This window comes from Lepeophtheirus salmonis, chromosome 4, assembly GCF_016086655.4.
Source record: "Lepeophtheirus salmonis chromosome 4, UVic_Lsal_1.4, whole genome shotgun sequence".
NCBI lineage: Eukaryota > Metazoa > Arthropoda > Copepoda > Siphonostomatoida > Caligidae > Lepeophtheirus > Lepeophtheirus salmonis.
The window spans coordinates 10,417,008-10,441,950 of NC_052134.2; the positions used below are offsets into that span (position 1 = coordinate 10,417,008).

The window sequence follows — 24,943 nt, forward strand, 5'->3', positions numbered from 1 at the left end:
AGATTTTTTCTAATTTAAGATTTGGAATTTTTTTTTTTTTCAAAAAATTTCAAAACCAAGCATATATACATATATAATCCTGTGGAGGCCCTCGACTGTGTTTCTTATTTCTTTAATCAGTTCTAGTACTGACAGTCCGAAGGACCGATACTTAGACTAAACAGCACTGTCGGCAAATAGTATGATTTACATCTGTAACCACAAAATTAACATATTTATGTATTAAATGAAGGAAACCAACATTAAATGATCAATATTTAAGAAAATAATTAATCATTTTAATCGATAAATACAAATGAAGGGTGAATAGAATATGCTTGAAGATAAGAAAGAATTATTTATTAAAATAATACATTTTTATACAATGTATTTTCCAATACGATTTGATTAAATTATGTACTTATTTGTATACCTTTGCATGTGTTGTAAGAGCCATTCATTACACCAAAATAATTTATAGATCCATCAATTCATTATGTCAATCAAATATAAGAACGGTTAGTTTATTATTCTGAAGTAGAATTTGAGTAGCCTTTAGAGTTGATTAGACAAAGTGCACTTCTTGAATTGTCACTAATTGTATTGAAGTAGATATTGGAGACAGAAATGGGGGAGGAGGTTTTGACCTTTTCTTTTAATATAGAGCGTTTGTATGTAACGACAGCATTTTTAATCCATTTTGTAGTGCTCCCATTTTTTACGGGGATATACTAGCAATTAGTCAACATTATAGCCTTTTTTATGATGTCATACCTCGTAAAAGGAAGATCGAGGCATTCGAAGGAAGAATACTTCTAACTTGATCATCAATCTCAAGAGATGTTCGGATTTGCATTCCCAATTCCACGAGGGACAACGGGAGAATAATTCATCTGAGGGAAACTACCAGACCTCATATGGGAGTAAAGTGGACTCTTTCCTTGGGAATGAGATACCAAGATCAAAACAATAAACCAATCTATTCACGATGAGTAGAGAATCTTGATATTTCAAAATGGAATCACTTAAAAAATACAAAATGGAACAAAAATCCGGAGAGATGCATATTTTTCTAATAGATCTTTCTTTAAATTATACATTGAATATTTTTCTACAATATAAAGTATGATATTCCTCATAACTATGCATCATGAATAGGTTATATGGGTCTAAAGACGATTATCGTTTTTATCATTTTTCAGCATAAAAATGGAAATATATCTAGTTAATAACAAGACACAGAATCAATAATAACACATTTACATAAGTTGTATTAGGCCTACTTTTAACTAGGTGAATGTTTTAAGGGTAAAAAATGACTGAATAATAATAGTACCGAATTACTATAATCCAAGATATTTCAGATTTCAGATGAATGAAAGAAAAAACTGAGATCATTTGAGATTTTAAGCTTAAATATATATTTGTTTTGGTTTGAATTCATTTGTACAAAATAAGTGCTCCGCTGTTTAATTACTAAAGAAATATAATTCTGCAAAAGAACAAACACTATGCAACAAAATGAGAACCTACATTTATTACTATTGTGATTTAAGCCGTAAAACACGAATATGACCATTAAAACTTTCAACGGACAATCGGTGGCGCCTTTAAAACCTTTTTTTTTTTTAAATCAAGTTTTTTAAGGTATAACTACGATTCAGTACCATATTTTAACACGGAAGAACTATATAGATGAAAGTGAAAGTAAATATAAATTGATACAAATGTTGTAGCATTTAGAAAATAAGTTATGTTATAATCTATCTTGATTGCATTTAATAAATATTGCATTTAACCACAAAAAAATGAGTAAAATGAAGTATCTTACTTATAACCTAATATTTTTTTTATTTTCTCTTCAAGTTCTTAATATCCTACCTGAAGTTATAGGATATATTTCAATTTAAAAAAAAAGGCCTTTAAAAAAGGTCGATTTTGATTGATTTTTGGACAATTTAGTTTTTAGTATTTATTAAGATATTTAAATATAATAAGCTGGTCAGGTTGCGTGAATATATTTTACAATTCTGGGGGAAAGTTTGAATCGTGTATTATAGTTTATACTAAGATTATAATTAATAATTTATATATAAGGGGTTTATAGATGAGTCATATATAAAAATAATTGGCTAGATTGGGCGCTAAGTAGCGCAAAAACCTTCCCCAATGATCATTTTTCCTTCATGAAATATCCTTTTTTTCTCTATTTTAAAGTCAAAAGTGTACGATGTTGAATTTAATGAAATTGAATATCTATTAAATTCATACTTTCATTTATATATATATATATATATTGTGCGCCACAAAGGGAAGATTTCCGCTCTGTATCTCAATTTGTTCAAGGGTAATGGTCGATTATGCATTTTTGACCTTTTTTGTGACTTTGACCTTCAATTTTTAAATTGTATTTTTTTGCTAAAAGAAGCAATTTTATGAAACCTACTTAATGGTACAAATTTGAGATCAATCTGTTCTAAAGTTATGGTTGATTATGTATTTTTAACATTTTGTACTACTATGACCTCTCAAATTTGATGGCCTCTTACTGGGACAACATATAATCTTTGTACCAAGTTATATCAAAATCAATAAGTAACTTTTCCCGTTAGTAATTGTAATCCCGGTGACCAACAGACAAAAACACAGAAGTAAAAACATATTCTCCGTTCAACTTCGTTGGTGGAGGTAAAAAAAGCTTCTATAATAAATAAAAAATAATATTTAGAGGCTCCATTATTTACCCAGTGCTCACTCTGTATAAGTTTAGCTAGACCCCCACGGAGAACAACTATCATGTATAAGGATGTCAAAATAGGACTGTCAAATGAAAGGGCTTTAGATTTACAGTCTAAGCATCAAAAATATATATCTTTATTGAATCTAGGACATTTCACAAAAGAATAATTTGCCGAAATATACTTTAGTAGCAATAGGATTCAAACTACATGCTACTGTGTTACGTTTATATAATAATCATCAATGAACATACTTGATAAAAATATAATTCCGCAAAATAATACACATTCATTTATCTATAGGTAAATAACATATTAACATTATCTATTTATAATACTATCATTTTAAATTAAATCAAAATATTCCATCACATAAATAATGCTATGGCCAATGGTACATTCACACTCTCTAACGTATAGTTTTATTATAACCCAGGTCCTAATATGTATTAAACATATGTTTCACAAATTTTTTCATTCAGAGATCTTCAAAAAGTGTATAAAATCTCAAAGTACCCAAAAGTAAAGTATTATTCATAATTTCACTGCATAGCTTAATGTCCTGTTTAATTAGATTCAACTGCAATTAAAAGAGCATAATACGAACTCTAAAAAATATTGACTTGAACATTAAAAAAAAAACATGTTTACAGACTTCTTTGACCGCCACACAATGCAGCAACGCAAAAACTTAACAATAAGGCTAGGATAACTCAAATGAAGTAGGCGGGGGCTTCATTTCACGGTCAATTATGTCCGGTTTTTGTTGGGCTTTTCTTTTCAGTAAAAGATCACGGGTCCTTGCTTTTTACTTGTTCTTTGTACAATCAAATGTATTTTCGTGGTGAAATGATACAAAAATCTGATCACACTGCAGTCGCTGACACTGGGGGCATTGATATGACACGTACTTGATAATTAGATTTGAGCCAAAAAATTTATGGTTAATTTTGTATATTTACTTATTTATAGAGAGTTTTAAATTTTATCCTTTCATATATAGAAAGAATGTATTTGAATAAATGTACTGTAGATATTTGTATTAATATTTTAAAAAATAGATATTAAAATACGTTTTTGTTTTTTGCGGCGTCCTAACACAATCAGTGGGTACCCCAGTGTGCGGGTAAAACTAATTTGAGAAATGTTGGAGTAGACAATACACATTCAGATTTATTTGTAAGAATATTTACCTCCAATTATCCTATTTTTATCCTAATCGACAAAAAGTAATTATACATATCTAGCCATTTCGTAGAAATCTTTAGTACCTATAAATTTTCAAACGTCATTGATTTTATTCTACATCAAGTAGTATTCACTATAGGTGTTAAATTTTTATTTTATTTTAAAAAGAAATAAGATGAAGTGAAATCATGATTTATTGGAAATTTGTACATTTTACAAGTATTTATTTAATATATCAAATATGAGCTTTGGTTTATGATGTCATCTGTGAAAATGTTCTACCTATATATATATTAATAGATACAATAAATCGAAATATTACAACATAGATAGATATTTTTAGACTATTCAACACATAAGTAATATAAACATAAATATAATTGTATTGAAACCTACTCATAAAACATTCACAAAAACTCATAAAACTATTTTAATATATTTTAGACTCTTACACTCCACTTTGTCATACTAAGTTTTGATCGATACTCGAGGGATGATGTCATCGGAGAAGTCATGTTGAATCTTGAGTCCTATGATCTGAGTCAAACTGATAACAATCCTCTATTATTCAAACAAGAAATCACTCCTAGGAGTCTGAAGGTAAGTCGTCATTGTCATGTTTCAAATTACGATTAATTATTTCTTAAGATGCAGGAAGATAAAAATAAATTATACAATCAAAACTAAAATAAATATTACATTTAATATTGTTTTAAAGTTATATAGAATATATAAAAAAAAAGATTTTCTTAGGAAACGAAGAAAAAAATATTACCTCCCTTCATTCTTAATGAGAGGCTTGAAAAAGAAATACATAATAATCTTTTTTAAGATATCCTAATTTAAAAAGTTTGAAAGCGTGAAAAAAACCAAAAAGTATATTCATTTAGAGTGTAAAAAAGGTTTTTCTTGAAGAAATATTGCCTTTTATAGAAAGAGTTTTTCGTTATTTTTAAATGCTCCTTAATTAGTGCAAAAGTTTTCAGAATTTAATGTATCATTTTGCTATCTGATTGGCTTAAATTTAATCCCAAATCAACCCTGACAAATGGTATAAAAAAGGTTAACAAAAAAAATCATACATTCAATAATCATTTATCCATTAATGAGGGCAGTTGAAGCATTTTACAATGAAAAAATACCCTGCAGCAAATTTATAGGAGCCTGGGTGACTTGATAAGCCTCAATAACATAAAATATATAATCTGGAAGCTTCGTAAGACTGGAAGCTGTCATAAAAAGCCGAGACGTAGTTGTACAAGGTCAGCAAGAACTCGAAAGAATATCGGAAGGTTCGATAAAAAAATTTATTGGAACTGTTTACGAACAAAGTTCAAAATTGTGTCAAGAATCGTAGTTTATCAGCCATCAATGCATAAGCTGGTCCAAAAAGACTTGAAGGTGAAACCTTTTAGACTACATTACGGTCAGAAATTCAGAAAGGGAATACGAGGCTAAATGATGTAGAGGCCCTATAAACTGTTGGAAATGTATATGTGGAAGATCTGCATTGTCTTTAATAATGTTGTGACGTGACCGAGGGAGAGTGTGAAAGGTGTGGAGGAGACTAAGAGTATGTTTAACGATTTATTTACATTGTCATACTGCCTGACAGTGACTCGCCTCTTAGGATATTTATAAGTAACAAATATAAAAGTACACTATAATACAAACGGCTTATGATAATAAAAGATATTGAGAGGGGGGAACGGACTTAGTGATAATAACACACAACACCACCCCTCAATCACCAAGCGACAACAAGCTTATGATTGAAACAATGATACAATATATACATTTTAAAAAGAAAATCTTGATCCGGAGCATTGGCTCATCTCCATTCCCGAAATCTTTTTATCCGTACATGTATCTAAACCACACCAAAGCAATACGACAGTGAATCACCTTTCATAATATTTATAGGTAACAAATATAAAGGACACAATAATACAAGCGGCTTATAATATACAAAAGATTGAGAGGCGAACAAACTTAATGATTTAATACACAACAAGTAACAAGAGAAATTTGTATATAAATTAAAAGTTTCACCTGTTGTCCTAGATAACAAGAAAACCGTTTTCCAACATGGTAGGGTCCAATTCATAGTGGTCGACAAACTCAGGAATGGCTGAAAGAAAGAATTCAATTTTAAGCCAAATTTCAAATCACAACCATATACAGACTGTTTTAATAAATAAAAACAATCAATATATGACAATTTACATATGTCGTGTTTAGGTAAAAGTGACAATATTGTTGGGCTAGAAATTTCAACAGCGGCTCTCCACAAACTCACTCATGTCGTGCCTCTCCTACGCGTAACAGAGCTCGTATTATTAAGTTTTTGAGCATTAAGGCATTTGTCAAGGCAAACCAAATGCAAAGGTCTCATTAACCTGCATGTGTCTAGTGTTGCATTTTTTGTATGTTTTTTGTGGGCCAAATAAATTGAGAAAAAAAAATATAAATAATTCTTTCATATGTATTTTATTTTCATGTGATAACTGTTAGTAAAAAATATAATATATGGAATTAAAAAGTAATGGTCATAAAATGGCACACAAAGTCAAAGCGTATATTTATGTACTAAACACTGCATGGGTTAAAATAAAACTTGTCAATCATGGATGCTGTCCTGGGACATGGAGATTTGGCTAATGAAAAGTGGGGAATCTGGGAAAAAAAGATGATGTACTCCTGGAGAAAATTTTTATTTTTACTATTTTCTAAACATAATTTTGTCAGATTAATTCTCATGCAAAATAATACTTCCAAGACTTATGAATAAAATTAGTATTTTTGAGCGATTTTTGTGGGCAAATGAGCAAAAAAAAGAGAGCTAAAATTTCGAAAAAAAAGCACCCAGAATCTCTGAATTGAGCAATTTTTATTTAAAGAAAGATGCACTTTTATAAGGATGATTTAAAGCAATAAGTCTTGTTTTATATTTATCATAATTTATTCATAAGAGTAAACGTACTAAAGGGCCATTCAACATCCACGCTATTAGTTGGAGTAAATTTGAAGTTGGTGAGATCCTCAGGAATCTTGTTAAATAGAGGCATCTAATCCTCACCACCACTGAAAATTGCTAACCTTCGCAATTTGGTACAAAAATATTTCTCATTTTCTTCAAAATTCAAGGGGGATTATTCAACAGTCAATTTTGGTACAAATTTCTCCCTTCCTCTAATTGGATGTTGTCAGAATCTGGCTCCCACACATATCTGAACCCGTAATCGTGACTCTGATTGCAAAAGAGAGGCTAACGAAGGAGGGTTTTTGCAAGTGGATTTTACCTCAAAAATGCCATCGAAGAGTCATCAAAAGTTGTTCTGAAAACTAAGTAGAATACAAATTTTATTTCTTACCAGTTATGAAAAAAGGAGTAATTTTTAGAAAAAAAAAGGCAAAATTAGTAAATTTTACGCAAAAGAGAGCAAAATGAGCTATTTTTACACCTAAAAAAAGTGAAAAATTAGCAAATTTTTCACAAAAGTAGGCAAAATTAGTAAATTTTACGCAAAAGAGAGCAAAATGAGCTATTTTTACACCTAAAAAAAGTGTAAAATTAGCAAATTTTTCACAAAAGTAGGCAAAATTAGCCATTTTTCTCTAAATTTACCAATAGAGGAATTTTTGAGTGATTGAGCGATCGCTCACCTAACCTAAGTTTACTTATAAATAACTCTTTATATATGGGTTGGATTTGTATATATTATATTTGTATGGTTTGACGAATTCTCGTGAATACATATCAACAAATTACGGCATGTAGTAAAATTCATTGTTACAGCAAAATAATTAGAAATTGATGGATTTTAAGTTTAAAAGGGGCATATCGGGGCTAAATTAAGTCTCATAAATCAAATGAAGTTTCAAAGCTATAGATGGGAAACATCTACTCATTCTATAAACTTGAATGCAAAATATATAAATCATGAAAATATTGGGCGGTATGAATATATGATGGTAAAAAAAAATGTAGATTTTTTCCTTTTCATTATTTTGTTCAATATTGATCTTTTTTTGTTGACACACCAGAAATAAAATATTTTGCCTTATCATTTTTCATGCTTAAGGAAAGGCTCAAAAATAAATATATTCGAATGTTTATTCTGATATCCAAATTGAAAAAGTTGTAAAGTCCGAAAACAAACAACAATAATATCAATCTAAAATATAGACATATAAAAGTTTCTCTGAAAGAAAAACAGCCTTAAATATTATATATATAGTGTCAAATAATATCGTCCAAACATTCACTATGCTAGTTCATTTGAACACACTAATTTTAAACTTCAATAAAATATAATTTATTAATTAACAATAAAATTAAAACTATAAGTAGATATGTGTCTGAGCTCTCTTAATCATAAATGTAGCCGACCTAAGCGGCAATTATGGCTTCAAGGTGGTGGAAGGCCTGGCACTCACTGCAGATATAGTCCTCTATCAGCGCGTCCAAGTATTGGATGACAGTGGCTTTGATGGTCTGTTTTTACAGAACACTGCAGGCCTTCCCCATGATATGCACACAAGAAGTTTTATTCAAGGGGTTGGTATCAGGGCTGTAGAAGGGCCAAATATGCCCAAAAAAGACTTTAAAAGAACTCAAAAGAGTCTTACAACGGAGGAAAGGGGTTTCTGTCATTGCTAGTGGCAAAAGTAGCATCACAACTCTCACAAGGCTCCTTCCACCCACTTTTTGTATTGCTCTGAGGAAAGTCTGTTGTGAAACACCCATATCTCTTGCGTGGGCCCCCATAGACATAAGGGATTGACCTTGGGGGTTTTTCTAACTCCTCTGGTCCAGTTAGTCCTTTTTGACAGAGCCCTTCTTCCTCTCTAACGTTTTGGACTTGCTGACGGCGGAGACAGGTGTGCTGGAGAAGCTCAACTACTTAACTTCTTGTAGTGTGCGAATGGAAATTCATTGGTTACATTCAAGTGTCATTTTCTCGACTTGAACGTAAAGAAGGAGCTCGGTTTTTTTTTTAACTAATTGCTTTAATGTATCAAAATATGAATTAATTTCAATCACTCATCCTTTATTAATTATTGAATTAGTAAGTGTTCAGATTCTAATGAAGCACCCGGTGTGTGCATATAAAATTCATGTTACCAATTGTACATGCTTGTAAGCAAAAATGTCTATCGTTACTTTATTAAAAAAAGGTGAGTAAAACAAATTTTCATTTTTTATTAATTGTTTATCTATATAAGGTTATTTTTTTTTAAAAAGTAAAAAATGCGTAATAATTTTTAAGTTATATAGATCTGAAATTTATTTTCTTAAATCAAATTGACCTGGGGTTTTTTTTTTTGACATAATTAATACTTTTCTCTAAAAAGAAAACAGACAAACATCGTAATTGTAGGATATATAGGTATTAAAACAAGCAATTATAGGCAGGTATGTGAGATAAAAAGAAACTCTCAGAATGAAGCGACAAAAACAGCAATGAAAAATAAATTATCACTTTGAATTCTGATAGGTTTATAATTGTCTACTGTGCTATGTTCATCATTTTTCAAAGTCCCATTTCTAGTCATTTTTTGATCCAGGGTTTGTGAATGAGCAAGCATAATTCACATACATATTTTTATGGATCATTATTATTTGAAGCATCTTGTCTCCTATTTCCTTAGAGTTACTTTAGTTAGATATATGTACGTACATGGTTGCTAGAAATTAGTGGAAGTTTTTACGCCGTAGGAGACACGGAGGAACACCATAATCGAACTTTCTTGAGCGGGACAAAGCCCAGCGTATATCGAGAAGATGCTCAAATATTCAAAGAGCACAGTCTACGACGTCTACAAGCGCTGGAAGGAGGAAGATGCATATATGAGAAAACCTGACAAGTCCCGCATTGATAAAAATTCCCACCCATATTCCTAGTAGGCCGGAAACGTTATTTGAAGTAATCTCCAGAGACTCCATTAACGTTCTTGCCAAAACGCACCAAGTAAGTAAAAGTCTCCAGGGGCAAAAAGACTGACCTGAGGATGAAACTGCTTATACGAAATACATATTGTTACAGACAAAATGAAAGCAACCTGAGCTAACCACGGAAAAAAATTGCTGTACAATTTGAAGTCCCATGGTAACTTCATCATCTTTTATTCGGATGATCAACCATGGACTGTTGATAGACCCCATAACATCTAAAAGGACAGATGGTTGGCCTCAGAGATAGCTAATGTTCCCAACACCAATAAAACGAAGTTTTCAGCCAACATCATGACCCGTAGGTTATTCGTAGGAGAAGCAGTGTCATGCTTCCATCTTCATTGAACCAAAGGATAGGGTAGGTGCCAAAAGGTACACTGAACTCCTGTCTAACCAAGTGATACCTTGGATGAAAGCTGAGACCAATGGTGTCGAGCTCCTATTTCAACAAGTATATGCCACTCTCACAGGACCCACAAGATCTAAGACTTGTTGATATAAGAGGAGGTGTCATTTTGACAGGCCATCCCCACCCCTGGAGTCCAGGTGGGGGGATAAACTACGTAATCTCATATTCATCGTAGGGCTGAAATGGTCCTTAAAGTATTTTCCTGGGACTCCCATTAACTCTCTTGCCAAAAAGCGCCCTATAAAGCCGTGTAACAGTCTCCAGAACCATAAACACTGACCTGAGGGTGAATTCGTAGTGCCTCTAAAAAAGACATATCCTTAGAGACAAAATAAAGGCAATCTGGGCATCTCACAGAAGAAAATTGCTGAGCAATTTAAAGGTTCATGGTAATCGAACCACTCTTATTCGGATGAGAAACAATGAGCAGTTGATAGATCCACAACATCCAGAACGATAGATGGTTGGTCACAGACAGAATGTCCTTTAAGTTTTTAAATCCATTCCCACAGCCAGCATCATGGCTCTTCGGGTAATTGGGAGGAACGGCAGTTTCATGCTCCCCATCTTCTTTGAGCCAAAGTATAGTGTGGGTGCCGACAGGTACTGTTAACTCCTGTCTGACCAAGTGATACCTTGGATGAAAGTTTAGGCCAATGGTGTCGAGTTCCTGTTTCAACAAAACTCTAGCCCTCTCACAATTCCCGAAAGACAAACAACATGTTTAAAAAAGAAATAGTGTTATTTTGACACAAACACCCCCCCCCGGGCCCTGTAACTCCCCCCTATATGTATTCTATGGATTACTTCTTTTAGAGGGGTTAGAGAAGAAGCTCTCTGCCAATGTACACAATAGCATCCAATACTTGAAGGCCTCCATCATCAAGTACTGGGGAAAAGTGTACCACGCGGACATGGTCAAGGCCTACAAATACTTTAGGCCTTGTATTGAGCGAATGATTGGCGAAAATGGCAAACATATTCAATAATTTTCAAACCTCCACTTACTTCCATTATTGATCAGGATGTAGTTAAAGGTAGGGTCGTCCAACAGTTTTGAGTCTAAAATGAACGAATTAAACAATGACGTATAATTTTGTATTAATTTAATATCCACAAAAATTGTATTTATATAATTTATAATCATGGGATTAAGAATAATTCATCTTGAATATGATCACCGTAGGAAGCAATAGCGGCTTCAAGGCTGTGGTGGAATTTACTGCAGGTGCTTTTGATATAGACCTCGAACATACCATCCCATTACTCATTAACAAATTGCTTTTAGGGTAGACAATTTGGTTGTCGGATTTTGCAGGCCTGTGACTTTACTTCTCACTTGATACTATAATCCAGGGATTCAGATTAGGGGATTAGGAAAGCCAAGAGTTCACCAAAAAAACTGGAAATGAAATCTTAGGTCACTTTTTCACCATTTCTATCGTCCGGAGGGGTACTTTTTTGGTTCGTTCAGGGATATCTGGGGCCTCCATAGGTGGTCGTCTGAAGGGGATATAGCCCCCTAATGAAGGAACTTTTGTGAAATTGAGAAAAATTATATCTCCGGAAGAAAAAATTAAATAGGAAAAAAGTGGTGTTTTTGTTTCAGGATTTCCTCTTCTAAAAAAAAAAGTCGTTCGACCAAATTATACAGCAGACCCCCCTTAAAAAAAATAATAATAATATTCAACAAACCAAGCCCTCCCCCCTCCACACACAGCAAAAATATTTACCCCTGCAAGCCCCTTTGGGACACCTCCAACCTTTATGATGAGCCTTGACATGGTGGACATTGACGTCTATGGCCTGTTTCGTCATAGAGAGATCTGGCTACTTTTTAAATGCCTTGAATACAGCTTCACTAGTCAATTTTCTGGGGGCCTTTTTGAGATCCTCATCCTTATCCATGTGCTCTTTGACATGATTGACGGTTGTATTGAGCCATATTTAGCCTCAATAACTGCTTTTGGGGACATTCCGCCGGTGAGTAAGGTTTGCAATCTTTGACCTTTGTCGTTCTTACGACATGATAATAAGCTCTGATATTTTAGGTTAACGTAAACAAAAAGAAGAGACTCTGAGCTCTCTGTAGAAGGAAAAAGGAATCAAATTGCTGTAGCATACGCTGAGTTATTAAATTTTAAAAAGTATCTCAAAACTATTGCACGACCGTGTATATGGTTTTTTTCAAAATTACTCGTAGTTATTTTATGCAAAATAATCTTATTTTTTTTTTTTTTAATGAAATACAAATTTGCTTCTCTTAAATAAGAGAAAAATAACTTATTTAATCAATAATTTAATTAGAAAGCATCGAAACTATTGATAGAAATAAGTATAAATTGAATGTATGTCATGTATTTGATTATATGTTATTATTTGATACATAAATTTGCTAATAGAGATGTAAATTCATATAAAATACGGGTGCTCTTAAAAAGAAGGCCAAGAGAATAGCATAGCAAATGTGGTAACTTTGAGAAACAAAATATCCACTGACAGAGATCACTACAGCGATTATTCCCTTCTGATAACGTTTCATTTTTCCAAATAGGGAGGAGGAATTATTTTATGTTGAGCAAGTTACTAAAGTGTAGACTATTTTTTTTTTTTTTTAATACACTCCCCAGGATTCCAGCAATTTTCACATTTCTACTATGAAATATACTTTATATTATTGTAAATTTTAAGCATTTACTTGCGTATGAAAGTTTCTATACATTTGAACAGTTTTTTTTATTGTCCATAGAAGTTATATTTATTATTTGATTTTGGAGAAGATAATATTTATGTAGAAGGTAAAGAAATGTGTGTAATGGTTTTTAATAGACAAAGAGTCACACTAAGGATTTGTTGGAGTGTTGTTGTCCTTCTTGGACTCAAAGTAGAATTGAGAATCGACATGAAAGTAATTCCTTTCTATATCTTTATTTGATATGGAATACAATTTGTGTTTATGTCCTTTGTATCATAGATGCTCGCACTTAAGCTAATGGAACGTCATCACAACTAAGCCTCTCTCTTAGAACACATTCTTCTAATTGTCAGGATTTCCAGCTTAGTTTTTGGTATCTTCTTTCAGTAATACCGGCAGAGTTTAAATACGAAAAACATTTATAATCATTTAATTACAGTTTTTATTTATATTGAAGAAAATAAAATGAGCTTCTTAATATAGTATTAAAATTATAAAAGATTCCAAAAAAGTCTCCATTAAACATTTAGTTACCATATACCGAATTATAATATGCAAATAGAAAGTAGAGCTATGGTGGCTATGCGATTGTATGTTTTAAAGCGATATAAAAGTGTTTTTTATCCATTATTAAAATAAATTGTATCTATCCTTTTTTTAAAGATATGAAAACACTTTATTCCACTTAAGGGTTTCTAATGGATATAATGATTACTGAAAAATATATACATATAGATATTGGTATGACTCCAGACTCTGTTATAAAGAATTATGGCCTTCAAAACAATGTGTATCTTAATAAATGAACATTTAAAAATAATCAAGAGTTGATTGGAAAGTTAAACAAAAATTGTAGGAATTTGACTTGATTGGAGTATTTTGATTATACATTTGATAATAACTACTTTCTAAAATTCGAATTCAAAAGTAACATTTCTCAGCAACCACTTCTAACAACCATGAAATGTATTATGACTTTGGACCTCTATCGTTTACTAGCTGTACATCTCAATAATAAAGATGAAAGGGGGATAGGGGAAGATGGCTCGGTGAGTGAAATGGTATGGAGTAAAATGACGGGTTTCAGGTGTCCACCACACATTAGGAGCAGATTAGTTACTTTTGAATTATTATAATCATCTTTTTTTATGATATTCGTGAAATATATGTACACCACTATATTTCAAAAAAAAAAATTTGGACCGCAGATTTTATTCTACTTACTCTTTTCCCACTAAGTTTAAAAATGTGTTTCCTTTTTTTCTACAGGCATTAGAAATGCTTCAAATAAAATTCAAATATATAATATTTTTACTTAGAAAAAATTACTTGTTTTTTTGTATTTCTTTCTATTAGAATTACTAAAAACTAAACAGAAACTGAACAGAAGATACAATCATTGAGAATATATCTCCATCAATGTAGCCTTCTTTTGTCTCAATAACGTCCTCGATTTTGGTCCTTAACTGTGCAAAAGCCTCAGAAAACTAGAGACCGATCTAAATTTTTGTACTTTAGGACGTTTGAGTTAACCAGCAGGGACTTCTTAGTGATGTGAGGACCTCGTTTGATCTTAGACTCAAGTTATATCATGTCAAAATAACCCATCAGATTCAGGTCAAGTAGCTAGAAAGCCAAATATCCTTGTACACCCAGTCGTAGGTGTGCTCCTGGACCCAATCCTGAGTTGTTTTGGTGATTTTGCAGGGAGCGGAGTCCTGTTAACAGACCAAAAAAAGATGGTTTCTGCCTCTAAAAATGTAATAGGGTTGAAATCTTCAGTTGTTGACTCCATGGCGATGTTTTGGCTACTAAAGGAAACGTAGCTATGTATATTTCACTACAAAGAAGTACAATTTTGTCATCATAAAGAATGTTTTTTTAAGAAAATGCAAGAAGTTTGTTAGGCAAAAATTATTTGTCGTTCAAAAAGCTTTTATTTCGTTTATTATACATCTCACTACGATAAAAAATGAACGAGCGAAAGGCTAACCGCCAAAGGGTACACGATCTCCTTGATGCCTAAATAAAAAGTTACAAGAACTCAATTTAACATTTCTATGGCCACCCATTTTTGCCTCCCCACTCTGTATATGCCAGAATCCAGAAATCTGAAGCGCCAGATTTGTTGTTTCACCTTGTATACTCTTCTCAATTATTGTAGCCGGGATAACATACGCTTCCTTCGATATTTACAAAAAAATGATATTGTGAATTATTCTATGTACACAATGACCTTCATCCGTAGCGATCCAGCCCAGATCTGGGTCCTGTCTTAATCCTTCGAAATTCATAGTCAACTCTTTGAATAAATACTAAAAGGAAAAAACTCCAAATGGCAAATTTTGAGGATCTATAATTATAGCATATACTTTTTCCCTGATACTAATTTAGCTAATTATATAAAATTGTTCGTATGATTTTTTATAGACATTATATTAATAAACTCATATATCCGCTTAATTAAATATTTATGCAAAAAATTTGATTTTACATGATAAAACTTTAATATTGTAGGTAAAATACTAAATGTTATACAAACTAAAAATTAATTATTTATGCTAACTCCTTGTAACATTTTAAAAATAACCACAAAGTGCAAAATATGAATCTAATCAAATAACAACAAAATAAAATACTGATAGAATAAAATATTAATATATATTAAAAAACTACAAACGAGGAATTACGTTGGTTACAACTTGTGCTGCATCAATGTTTATTTATTTGGTCCAGTCTTAGGAGTGATCATACCGGTCTTTGGGACCGGTTCTTAACTATCACTCCTGGGATTTTTTTCTAAAAATATCCCTTGTTTATTAAGCTAAATAATATAGCAGATGACGCATTTAAATCGGAAAACTTACTAATTCATGAACTAATGAAGGATGAGTGATTGAAATTAATTCCTTTTCGATATATTAAAGCATAAACAATTAGTTAAAAAAACAAATAAACCTGAGCTGTCTAGCTTACGTACAAGTCAAGAAAATGACACTTGAACATTATCGACGAATTTCCATTAGCATACTCCAAGCAGTTGGGCGTATCCAGGACCACCGTCAACGCCGTCAGTAAGTCCGGAACGTTGGAGCCAAAGAAAAGTCATGTCAAAATAGACCAAACTAGAACTGGAGGAGTTAAAGAAAACAGTCTTAACCAATCCTCTTAAGTCTATTAGGGGCAATGCAAGAGATCTCAAGATTTCAAACCAAACTGCCCCCGGGAAGCCATCATTGCCGGTTAGGGTGGCTACATTAATTATTAGGAGGGCTGAGACACACATCTATTCATAGTATTCATGTTGCTGAAATTCTACTGTTAATTATAAATTATATCTTGTTGATGTTTAAAATTCAATGTGTTCGGATTTTTAATGGAGCACTAGGTACCATGTCCGGACTATGGGGTGGATGCATAAGAACTTCTAATCCGAGCTCCCAAAGCTTCTGACGCGTCATCAAAGATGTGTGTGGCCTTGGGTTGTCTTCATGTAACACCATTCCGCTACTATTCCCCAATGCTGGCCGGTTCTGTTCAATTGCCATCTTTCAACGGTTGAGTTGTTCATAGTAGATGATAAAATTGAGCGTTTGGCTCATAGCAGATTATTCCCTATCAATCCCTCAAAATACACAACAACACCTTCCTAGAAGTCAATCGTAGCATTGCTACGCCACTTTGTTGGCTTTCGAACACGATCTTTGTGTCTTGACATTAGCAAATGTCTTCCTTTGAGACTTCCATACTTGACGCACGATAATTCAGGACTGAACCGTCCAAGCGCAATAATGTAAAACAAGCGTGTGTAGTATACACTCACACCTTTACAACACTTTATTGTATGATCCCATGTGACTAATTATGAACAAGATATACTTAGTTTAAATGAAAGAGCGTAAAAAAAATACAAAAGTACTAAATATTGATAACTCTTCTATTAATAAGTAAGGAGCTTTTTTAGTAGTTTTTAACTGTTTTTCTGATTCATGTAATAAATTTGAGCAATCATTTCTCGAATGGACGAGTTGAAGTAAATTTGAATGTTTCAAAAATTATACTTCGAGTTCTTGTATTTTTCATAAAATTTAGAAACATTTCATATTTCGAGTAAAACTATAAACCAACACTAGTCACAAAAAGGGCCACATTTGCTCTATTGATAGATCCTGGGACTAACACGATTGGTAGTAGTAAGTTAATTTTGGGAAATGAACAAATTCGATTTTCGCCCTTGGGAGTATTTTGTTGGAAAAAGTTAAAATCATCCCAAAAAAAAAATACTTTTTGAAACTTAAATACATAGTTTTTTATTGATTTTCAAAGTAATTAGAAAAAACTAACCAATATTGTGATAATTAAAGCACTTCTATACTTGAAGCAAAAGCTTTCTAACATTTTAAATTAATAAAGTATAGTTTTAAGAATGTATTAAAGGGAATAAGTCACAAAAAGATCAATTTAATCCAAAGTTTTATTATAGCATTTGTACAAAAGCTTCCTATTTTAAATTTTGTTTAATTGATCTCATGTTGTGAATCGATAGAATGAAAATATCTTTGAAAAGTTTTAGTCTTCAAAAACCGTTTTTGTGATCTCTACAGTCATTTGAAAATGATTTTGTATAGTAAGTTCTTTATTTTTAAAGGGATTCAGAAGCTTTAATCCTAATATTATGATAGTGAGTTTGACCTTTTAGTACAAGTTACTTATTGATTAATTGAACATAAAATATATAATGTATCATTGACAGTAATAATACATAATAAATATGTGGGGGTAGGGGGGGTGTTAATTAAAAATAGAGGAATTGATCATTTATATGGAAAATAAATTTTTGGGGCTTAGCTGCGGATTCATATTTTTTTTTCTAGAGACCTTAAAATGGAATTTAATTTTAATACCCTTAGCCTTCTATTTGTACACCCAAATTTGGAGCTAATCAGTTAGCTCTTAAATTTGGTAATATCCTAGTCTTCAGCCAAGGTTAGGCCTAGTATTCAAGATTATGGTCTCAACATCAAGGAACCTTATAGTTCTAAAATATTTCCTCAATCCTATGCTGATACACAAAAAGTTAAAATCAAACGATAGAAGCAAGACCCTACAATAATTACATGCTTATGGTGGTTCTAAATCAAAGGGCTTCCCTGAAGTAGGCACTTAAGCATAAAATATATCATTAACCAAACATTCAGGTAAAATTGATAGCTGCTACCATTGAAATATCAAATATCATCTTTTACTTCTATAAATATAAGGACTTATTAATTTACGCTTTAATAGATATCGGAATTATTAGGCGACGGCGAATAGACAAACTTTTCGTTTAATAATTTTAAAATATAATTCCCTAATAAATCCTTGTAGTTCTCTCCATTTTTCGTCAGCTCCCTCTCACTCATAGCAACTCACTCAATATCACTAATAATAACAGCTACAGAAAAAAATAATGCTATGATTTGATGAGTCCTGGAACTTTAACTCGTTGCTAAACCTCATCTTTAGTAGCCTTGATTTTTTTAAGTTTTATATAAAGTACCTTTTTTCTTTTTTGCTATGAGTTAAATTAAAGGCCTGTAAGATTTAATTCATTGTATGCATTATACTCCTTTTTTTTCTTTACACTGTATTGGTATATGAAAACCATTAGAGAGTACTGCGACTGTTTTTATACATACAGAGTATGTTTGCTTTAAATTAATGATATTTTATTCATGTCACTAATCTTGTATTTCAGCTGAAGTCTCAAGGAAGAGGAGAGCTCCTTGTCTCACTTTGTTATCAACCCTCATCCCATCGGATTACAGTTGTGGTATTAAAAGCCAGAAATCTACCGAAAATGGACATTACAGGCCTATCAGGTATGTTCTACTGTATATGTATGTATAGATATTTTAATTAATTAATTATGGCTTTAAATGCTTATAACAAGCCAGGGGCTTCCGCAGGATCATATTTTGTGGAGCCTTGGTTTTTGCTAAAGTCAAAAATTTTGGAAAAAAATTTGAAAAATTAATTTTTTCCGGAAAATACTTTAAAATATAATTTTTTTTCTTCAAAAATCTACAGTTATTCCCAAAGAATTAATGTTTCAAAAATTAAACTTCAAATTTTAAACTTTTTGGACAAAAAATTTCAAAACCCGTAGTTATTCGCAAAAACATAATTTTTTTTGAATTTTTTTGTTTAAATCTGCAACTATTTACAAAAAAATTTTAAAAAAGAATCACTATTCCTAAGAAATTAATTTATGTGGAACAAAAATTCTAAAATCCACAAATGTTTCCAAACATTAAATTTTTTGGAAAAAATCAAAAGTTAAATGTGAAATATTAAATTTTTTGGAAATTTCTATTAAAAAATCAGTTCTTTTTTCAAAAATTACATTTTTATAAAAGAATATAAAAAATCTGTAGCTATTTTCAAAAATTAAATTTTTTGGAAAAAAATTTCTAAACCCACAGCTATTCATAAGAAATTAATTTTTTGGAAAAAAATCAAAAAAATCCACAACTGACTACGAATTTTTTTTTTTTTTTTTTTTTTTTTTTTTTTTAAATTTTAAACTGAAATTTCAAATATTAAATTTTCTAGTAAAAGGCAACAAATTCCTCAACTTAAGGGTGCACCCCCAGCTCTCCCTTCTGTGTACCCCCCTGAATAACGTTTTGCAACTCACAAAAAATAATTCACATTTTATACTAAAATTAATTAAAAATTCGTGAACAATCTGATAAAAATATCTTCTTCTTTTTTTTTCTTTTTTCAATTTATTAACTTGAATAAAAACTACAATGATAAAGAGAATACAAATAAAGAAAGAAAGAGAAAGAAAACTATACACGTCATCAAATAAATAAATAATGCCTTTCTTTGATAGATTAAGCTGCACCTTTTTTTCTGCTAGCATTATTATTGTGTTTGTTCATTGACAAAAAAATATTTTTATTTTCTTCATGTTTTTCATTCATTCTTTTAGATTGAAATGGTTTTTTTTTTCTTTCTCCCTATTTTGAACTCTTTTTTAAGCTCTCCTTTTATACGAATTCTTTCCAACATTTTTTTCTCTCTCTCAAACTTCAAGGCCATTTATTATATATAATAGGGTAGTCCGGAAAGATTTGTAACTAGATAAGACGGAACTATATTTTTTTAGATCAAATAGGTTCGGATCTTAAGACAATTTGGGATCCAAGTCCTAAACCAAAATTTCACATATGTTTGTCTAAAATTTGAATGCATTTTACCTACAGTTCGAACTTTAATTAAGTAGACTTCCGAGTATTGTTACATTTTTATGATTAGCTGCGGATTTTTGAAATTTTTTTAAAAAAAAAAATTTAACATTTAAAATTTCATTTTTGGAATTTTTTTTCTCAAAAAATTAAGTTTTTCGTGAATAGATTTTTGATTTTTTTGTAATAACTTTGCACCTTTAAATTTATTTCCCAAATTTTTTATATTTCAAATTTTTTGTAAATAGCAATGGATTTTTGAAAAAAAATCCAAATTATTTTTCTTTATTCGCTGTTCCTTTATGTATATGTACAAAGCAATTACGTAAATAAATATACATAAATAAACATTATAGTTTAAAGTTGTTGCTTCATATAATAACTTTAGAAAAGGCCAAATGAAAAAAACAGTGTAGTCTAGTTGGGAAAGTTAAGTGTTATTTATTTAAAATAAAAATAAACAAAACAAAAAAACGAAGCGCATCTATAATGATAAAAAACATCCTTAATAAAACTTATCTATAAAAGTTACTATATAAAAATAATTGAAACCAAAATAAATCCGATGGATAAAATTTCACTTCTTTTACCGCCGGGATCTAGGACGTTTATCAGCATTGGGGACTTTCAAGGAAAGGGTGGTATATCTAGCAGCAGATTCCATAAAAATTGTTCTATGTTCGTGAGGGTATATTGGTTCATAGGATGTAAGCTTTTCAGCAACTAATGCCTTAGAGTTTAATAAAGCAAAATAAATGGCCTTGGACTTCTGTGGAGACTGCTTCTTCCCATGAAATAATCCAAAGAGTATTACTTTGATTAAATTCAAAGGTATATTTTCCATACCCTTAATGTTGATGGCAACGAATCGTTGTCGAATTTTGACAACCCTGTAATCTACAAAGGCATGCAGTATATTGTTGATTTATCGAATCAACCCCGATAACAGCTCCATATTTTTTTCAATTACTAACTGATTTGATAGTTATTTACAAGTTTCGTGACACATAGGAAATTTTCCTTTTCTTCAAGAAGCCTTTTTGAGCCATTCAACTATTTAATATGGGCTCTCCATTTGCACAGCCAATACTCCAGATAAAATTCTGTAATATCCATTCAATACTGTAACAAGCCTCCCCTGATTGAAGTACGACCCATTTCCTCTTATAGGAATGAAGTTTATTCTTCCTCTTGTGAATGATGCAGGCTTTTGTGATGATATTCGTTTTTCCCCTTTCATTTCCCGGAAAAAATTTGAATTAAAAGTTTGTATAGCTCGAGATAGAACAGGTATTCCTTGTTTTGCGTTGAATTTTGACTTATAACATTGAATAAGATTTTTTTAAATTTTTACTCTAAATTTTTCTTCGCCAAGAATCAGTCTTGATAAAATAAATAAACATTGTTTCAAATGACAATAGAAACTGATTTCTATTAGTTTATGATCAGATGCTGGCTGAGGTATATATATTGATCTGTTTACAGTTTTGTTTAGGTTGTAGGACATTAACACCAGGTCAATCCGAGAAGAATCTTTGTGTCTTTACCAGGATACTTTTTCTTCTGGACAGTGCTTTTTTAAGATGTCCACTAATTTAAACCTCACACAAAGCTCACCCAAGACTTTTAAATTTGGATATTGATTTGTCGACCTGTCAAGGTCAACGTTCAATCTCCAATTAATATGAAGGGAAACAGATTGGAAGAAAGGAGTGGGCAGCTCATTTGGTCCATATAAATATATTAATTACGGAAAACGTCACTCTATTCATGGTCATATATATTTTATTACAATCACTCTCTAAAAAATAACATCATTAACTTTTTTTTCATGATTAGAGTTAGAACACCTTATTGTCGTTATCTCCCTTAGTAACAAAGGTATGAAACTTTTTTGGAAGACAGGGAGGACAATTTGGATTGCAAGAAGATGAAGCTTTTGATTATATGTCCTGAAGACACATAACGTCTGGGTCCATAGACAAAAGATAGCTCATTAATGCATTTCTCGATTTCCTACCTTTTCCGTCCCTAGTGTTTAAAGAAAGTAGTTGTTTAATGTCCATATTCGATTTAAAGCCATTGAATAATGGTTCCAAATAAAAATTTGTGATTGTTAAGTGAATATAAAGGTTCCATGTATTTATTTATGATGATAGATTTAGAAATAAGGAAGAAACTAAGACTATGATGCCTGAGATGAGGATTCGGAATCAGGTTATTTCTTTCCACTCCTTATTGGAGAATGACCCGTATCAGGGTTATTTCTTTTACCCATCAATAGGGAACGAGTGTAATGTTCCAATTCCTTTGACAAATCAAGATGTGATTTGTTTGGTTTTTAGGATTAACCCTACTTCTCCTTTGGCATATCTTATCCGAAAGGACTCTATCAGATTGCCGGGTGAGGCTATTGTTTACTGAAACCGTACCCGAGTACTTAAGATCCGGGTCCACGATCCGTCTTATCTCTGGTTACCACCAGTTCTGTAACTATGATAGGAGTATTAGAGGGTATTTTCCCCACAAAATGAGTCACCTGAAATAAAAATATAATTTTAATTGTTCAGCTTGCAAAGAAAAGTACTGCTCCTTCCTACAATTAGAAGGCCCCCTCCTTGGATATGGGTTTTGTTACAAGACTGGTTGCTACCCTTTTTACTTTTGGGTAAATAAATCCGATTTTATCTTACTTTACCAAGGCAAATATATTATTATAACCTGAATATAATCATAATAACTTAGTATTGCAGAATGAGTCATAATCAAATAATAGGTTGGGGAGGAAAACAATTCACAGCCTATTATTAGATAGGTTGATAAGAACTGTTACAATTATCCGATGATAATGCCGAGAATGCCCTGTTCTGTCTTATGACTTGTTGCCAACTAGAATCCAAATTCGTAATACCCTTCCCGTTAGAATCTCTTGTCCCTATTGGCAAAAAACTGGGACAACCAATTTTCAAAGGCCTCTATTGAGGCCAAATTTGTACCTCCATGCTTGTTGGTCATAGACAATAACAGGTGATAGTCACTTGGTGCTAGGTCCGGGCTGTAGGGTTCAAAACTTCCCATCTGAGCTCCTGCAGCTTCTTGCGCTTCATCAAAGAAAGAGTGCAGCCTGTCGTTGACTTGATGATGTCCTGTTGTATCATATACACCAATGCTCTGGCCGTTTCTTTTCAATCTCCAGCTTCAAGCGGCTGAGTTGTTCACAGAGGGAAATACGAAATTACTTTTTCCCCAACCTAATAAATTTATTATTTTTTCCAACAATGTGTCCGAACACAAGACTAAAAATTGATTTTTTAAGAAATAAATAACCAGACTTTTTGACAAAAAGGAAACGTGTGGATCTTCTCCGACCCGGTGACAGTGCCAATAAGGCTGCAAAGACCCTTGGCATCTCCATCTGGACTCCCTACAACATCATAAAGTCCATTACAGTCCCGTACAACCAAGAAGAAGTAAAAATTATGCATCAACAATATGGCTGACTTTTGGCCTGCCTTCATGCAGCCCTTCTCCAGCCCTGACCCTTGGCTTTGCAGTTTAGAACGTCTTGAATGGTCTGTCACACCTCTCATCCAAATTTGGATCCGTTTCTAGCTCATATCATGACAGTGTGGTACGCCATGTACACGTCGAGAGCTGCCGATCTGTTCGCCAGCGCGTCGGGTATGTTATTGCTTGTGAAGGAGGATATATAAAATAAAAATATAGCTAAATATAGTATTTAAACAAATCATAAATTGGTTTGTAGTTGTTTCTTCTTGATTCCATAAAAATCCTATTTTTGTATTTTAGTGATGTTACTGCTAATTTTGAGTAACTAGGATTCGTATTTAAGCAGAATGTTTTCAGGAGAGAATAATTGTTCATGAGCACGTTGTCCACTGGGGGGCTCCATATTTTCCTCCCTCTCATTGGCAGAGGTAGGAAACATATCGTCAGCCTTGTGACTTGAGTTAGACTTGAAGTCACTGCATCATAAAAGGGTCTTGAAGTTTGAAGACTTGCGGCTCGACTTAATCATACAATCAAAGACTCGAGACATTACTTGGACTCAAAAGCAATTTCACTTGGATTTTTGCATTGGTTATAAGGTACTAATAAAGACTTGAGACTTTACTTGGACTAGCATTATATTAACTCTTTTCATCCTCTGCTTATTGGTCAGATGGAGTTTTTTTTTTCAAAACAAAGGGTTTGTTCCAACTCTACCTGTTCCCCAATAAATACACAATATGAAAATAATTTCATTTGATCATTTTTAAAGGTCAAAGTAGCTTGCCTTTTTTGCACTCATCGTTAAGTTTGTTGAATATACACTATGTCCCTATTTATAACCATATGTTAGGTTATATGTACTTATATTCCTATAGAGCTCTTATCTTTTTTTATAAGTGCTTTCTCCATGTCGTTTCATCATCAATTGATGATTGATTAAGTATCTGCATTTAATGATGTTTTTTTGTTACCATAATTCAATTCAGACTACCAATTAGAGTATAGATGTATTTATATGCAATTCACGAGAAAGACCTTAAGAAAAAAGAACTAGATAATAATAAGAAAAAACTATTATTTTAGTCTTGTTAAATATAAAATAGTATTCGTAGCAAAAATAGACAAGAGACAACTAAAGTTATAAGCATCTACTGCTTAATGTAACAAAAACAAAGTACTTTATTAAAAGGCTTCGAGGAGCTGCATTAAAAAAATGACATGTGT

The 24,943-nt window shown here is 31.9% G+C and overlaps 1 protein-coding gene across 1 annotated transcript in view; it reads left to right on the forward strand.

Annotated features, from left to right (window-relative positions):
• LOC121116638 (synaptotagmin-4) overlaps positions 1 to 24,943 on the forward strand; it is a 63,677-nt gene that overhangs the window by 24,816 nt on the left and 13,918 nt on the right. Inside the window, exons 5-6 of the mRNA XM_040710902.2 lie at positions 4,350 to 4,505; positions 18,709 to 18,832. Of these exons, the coding sequence (XP_040566836.1) occupies positions 4,350 to 4,505; positions 18,709 to 18,832 (280 nt within the window). The remainder of the gene's footprint in view (positions 1 to 4,349; positions 4,506 to 18,708; positions 18,833 to 24,943) is intronic.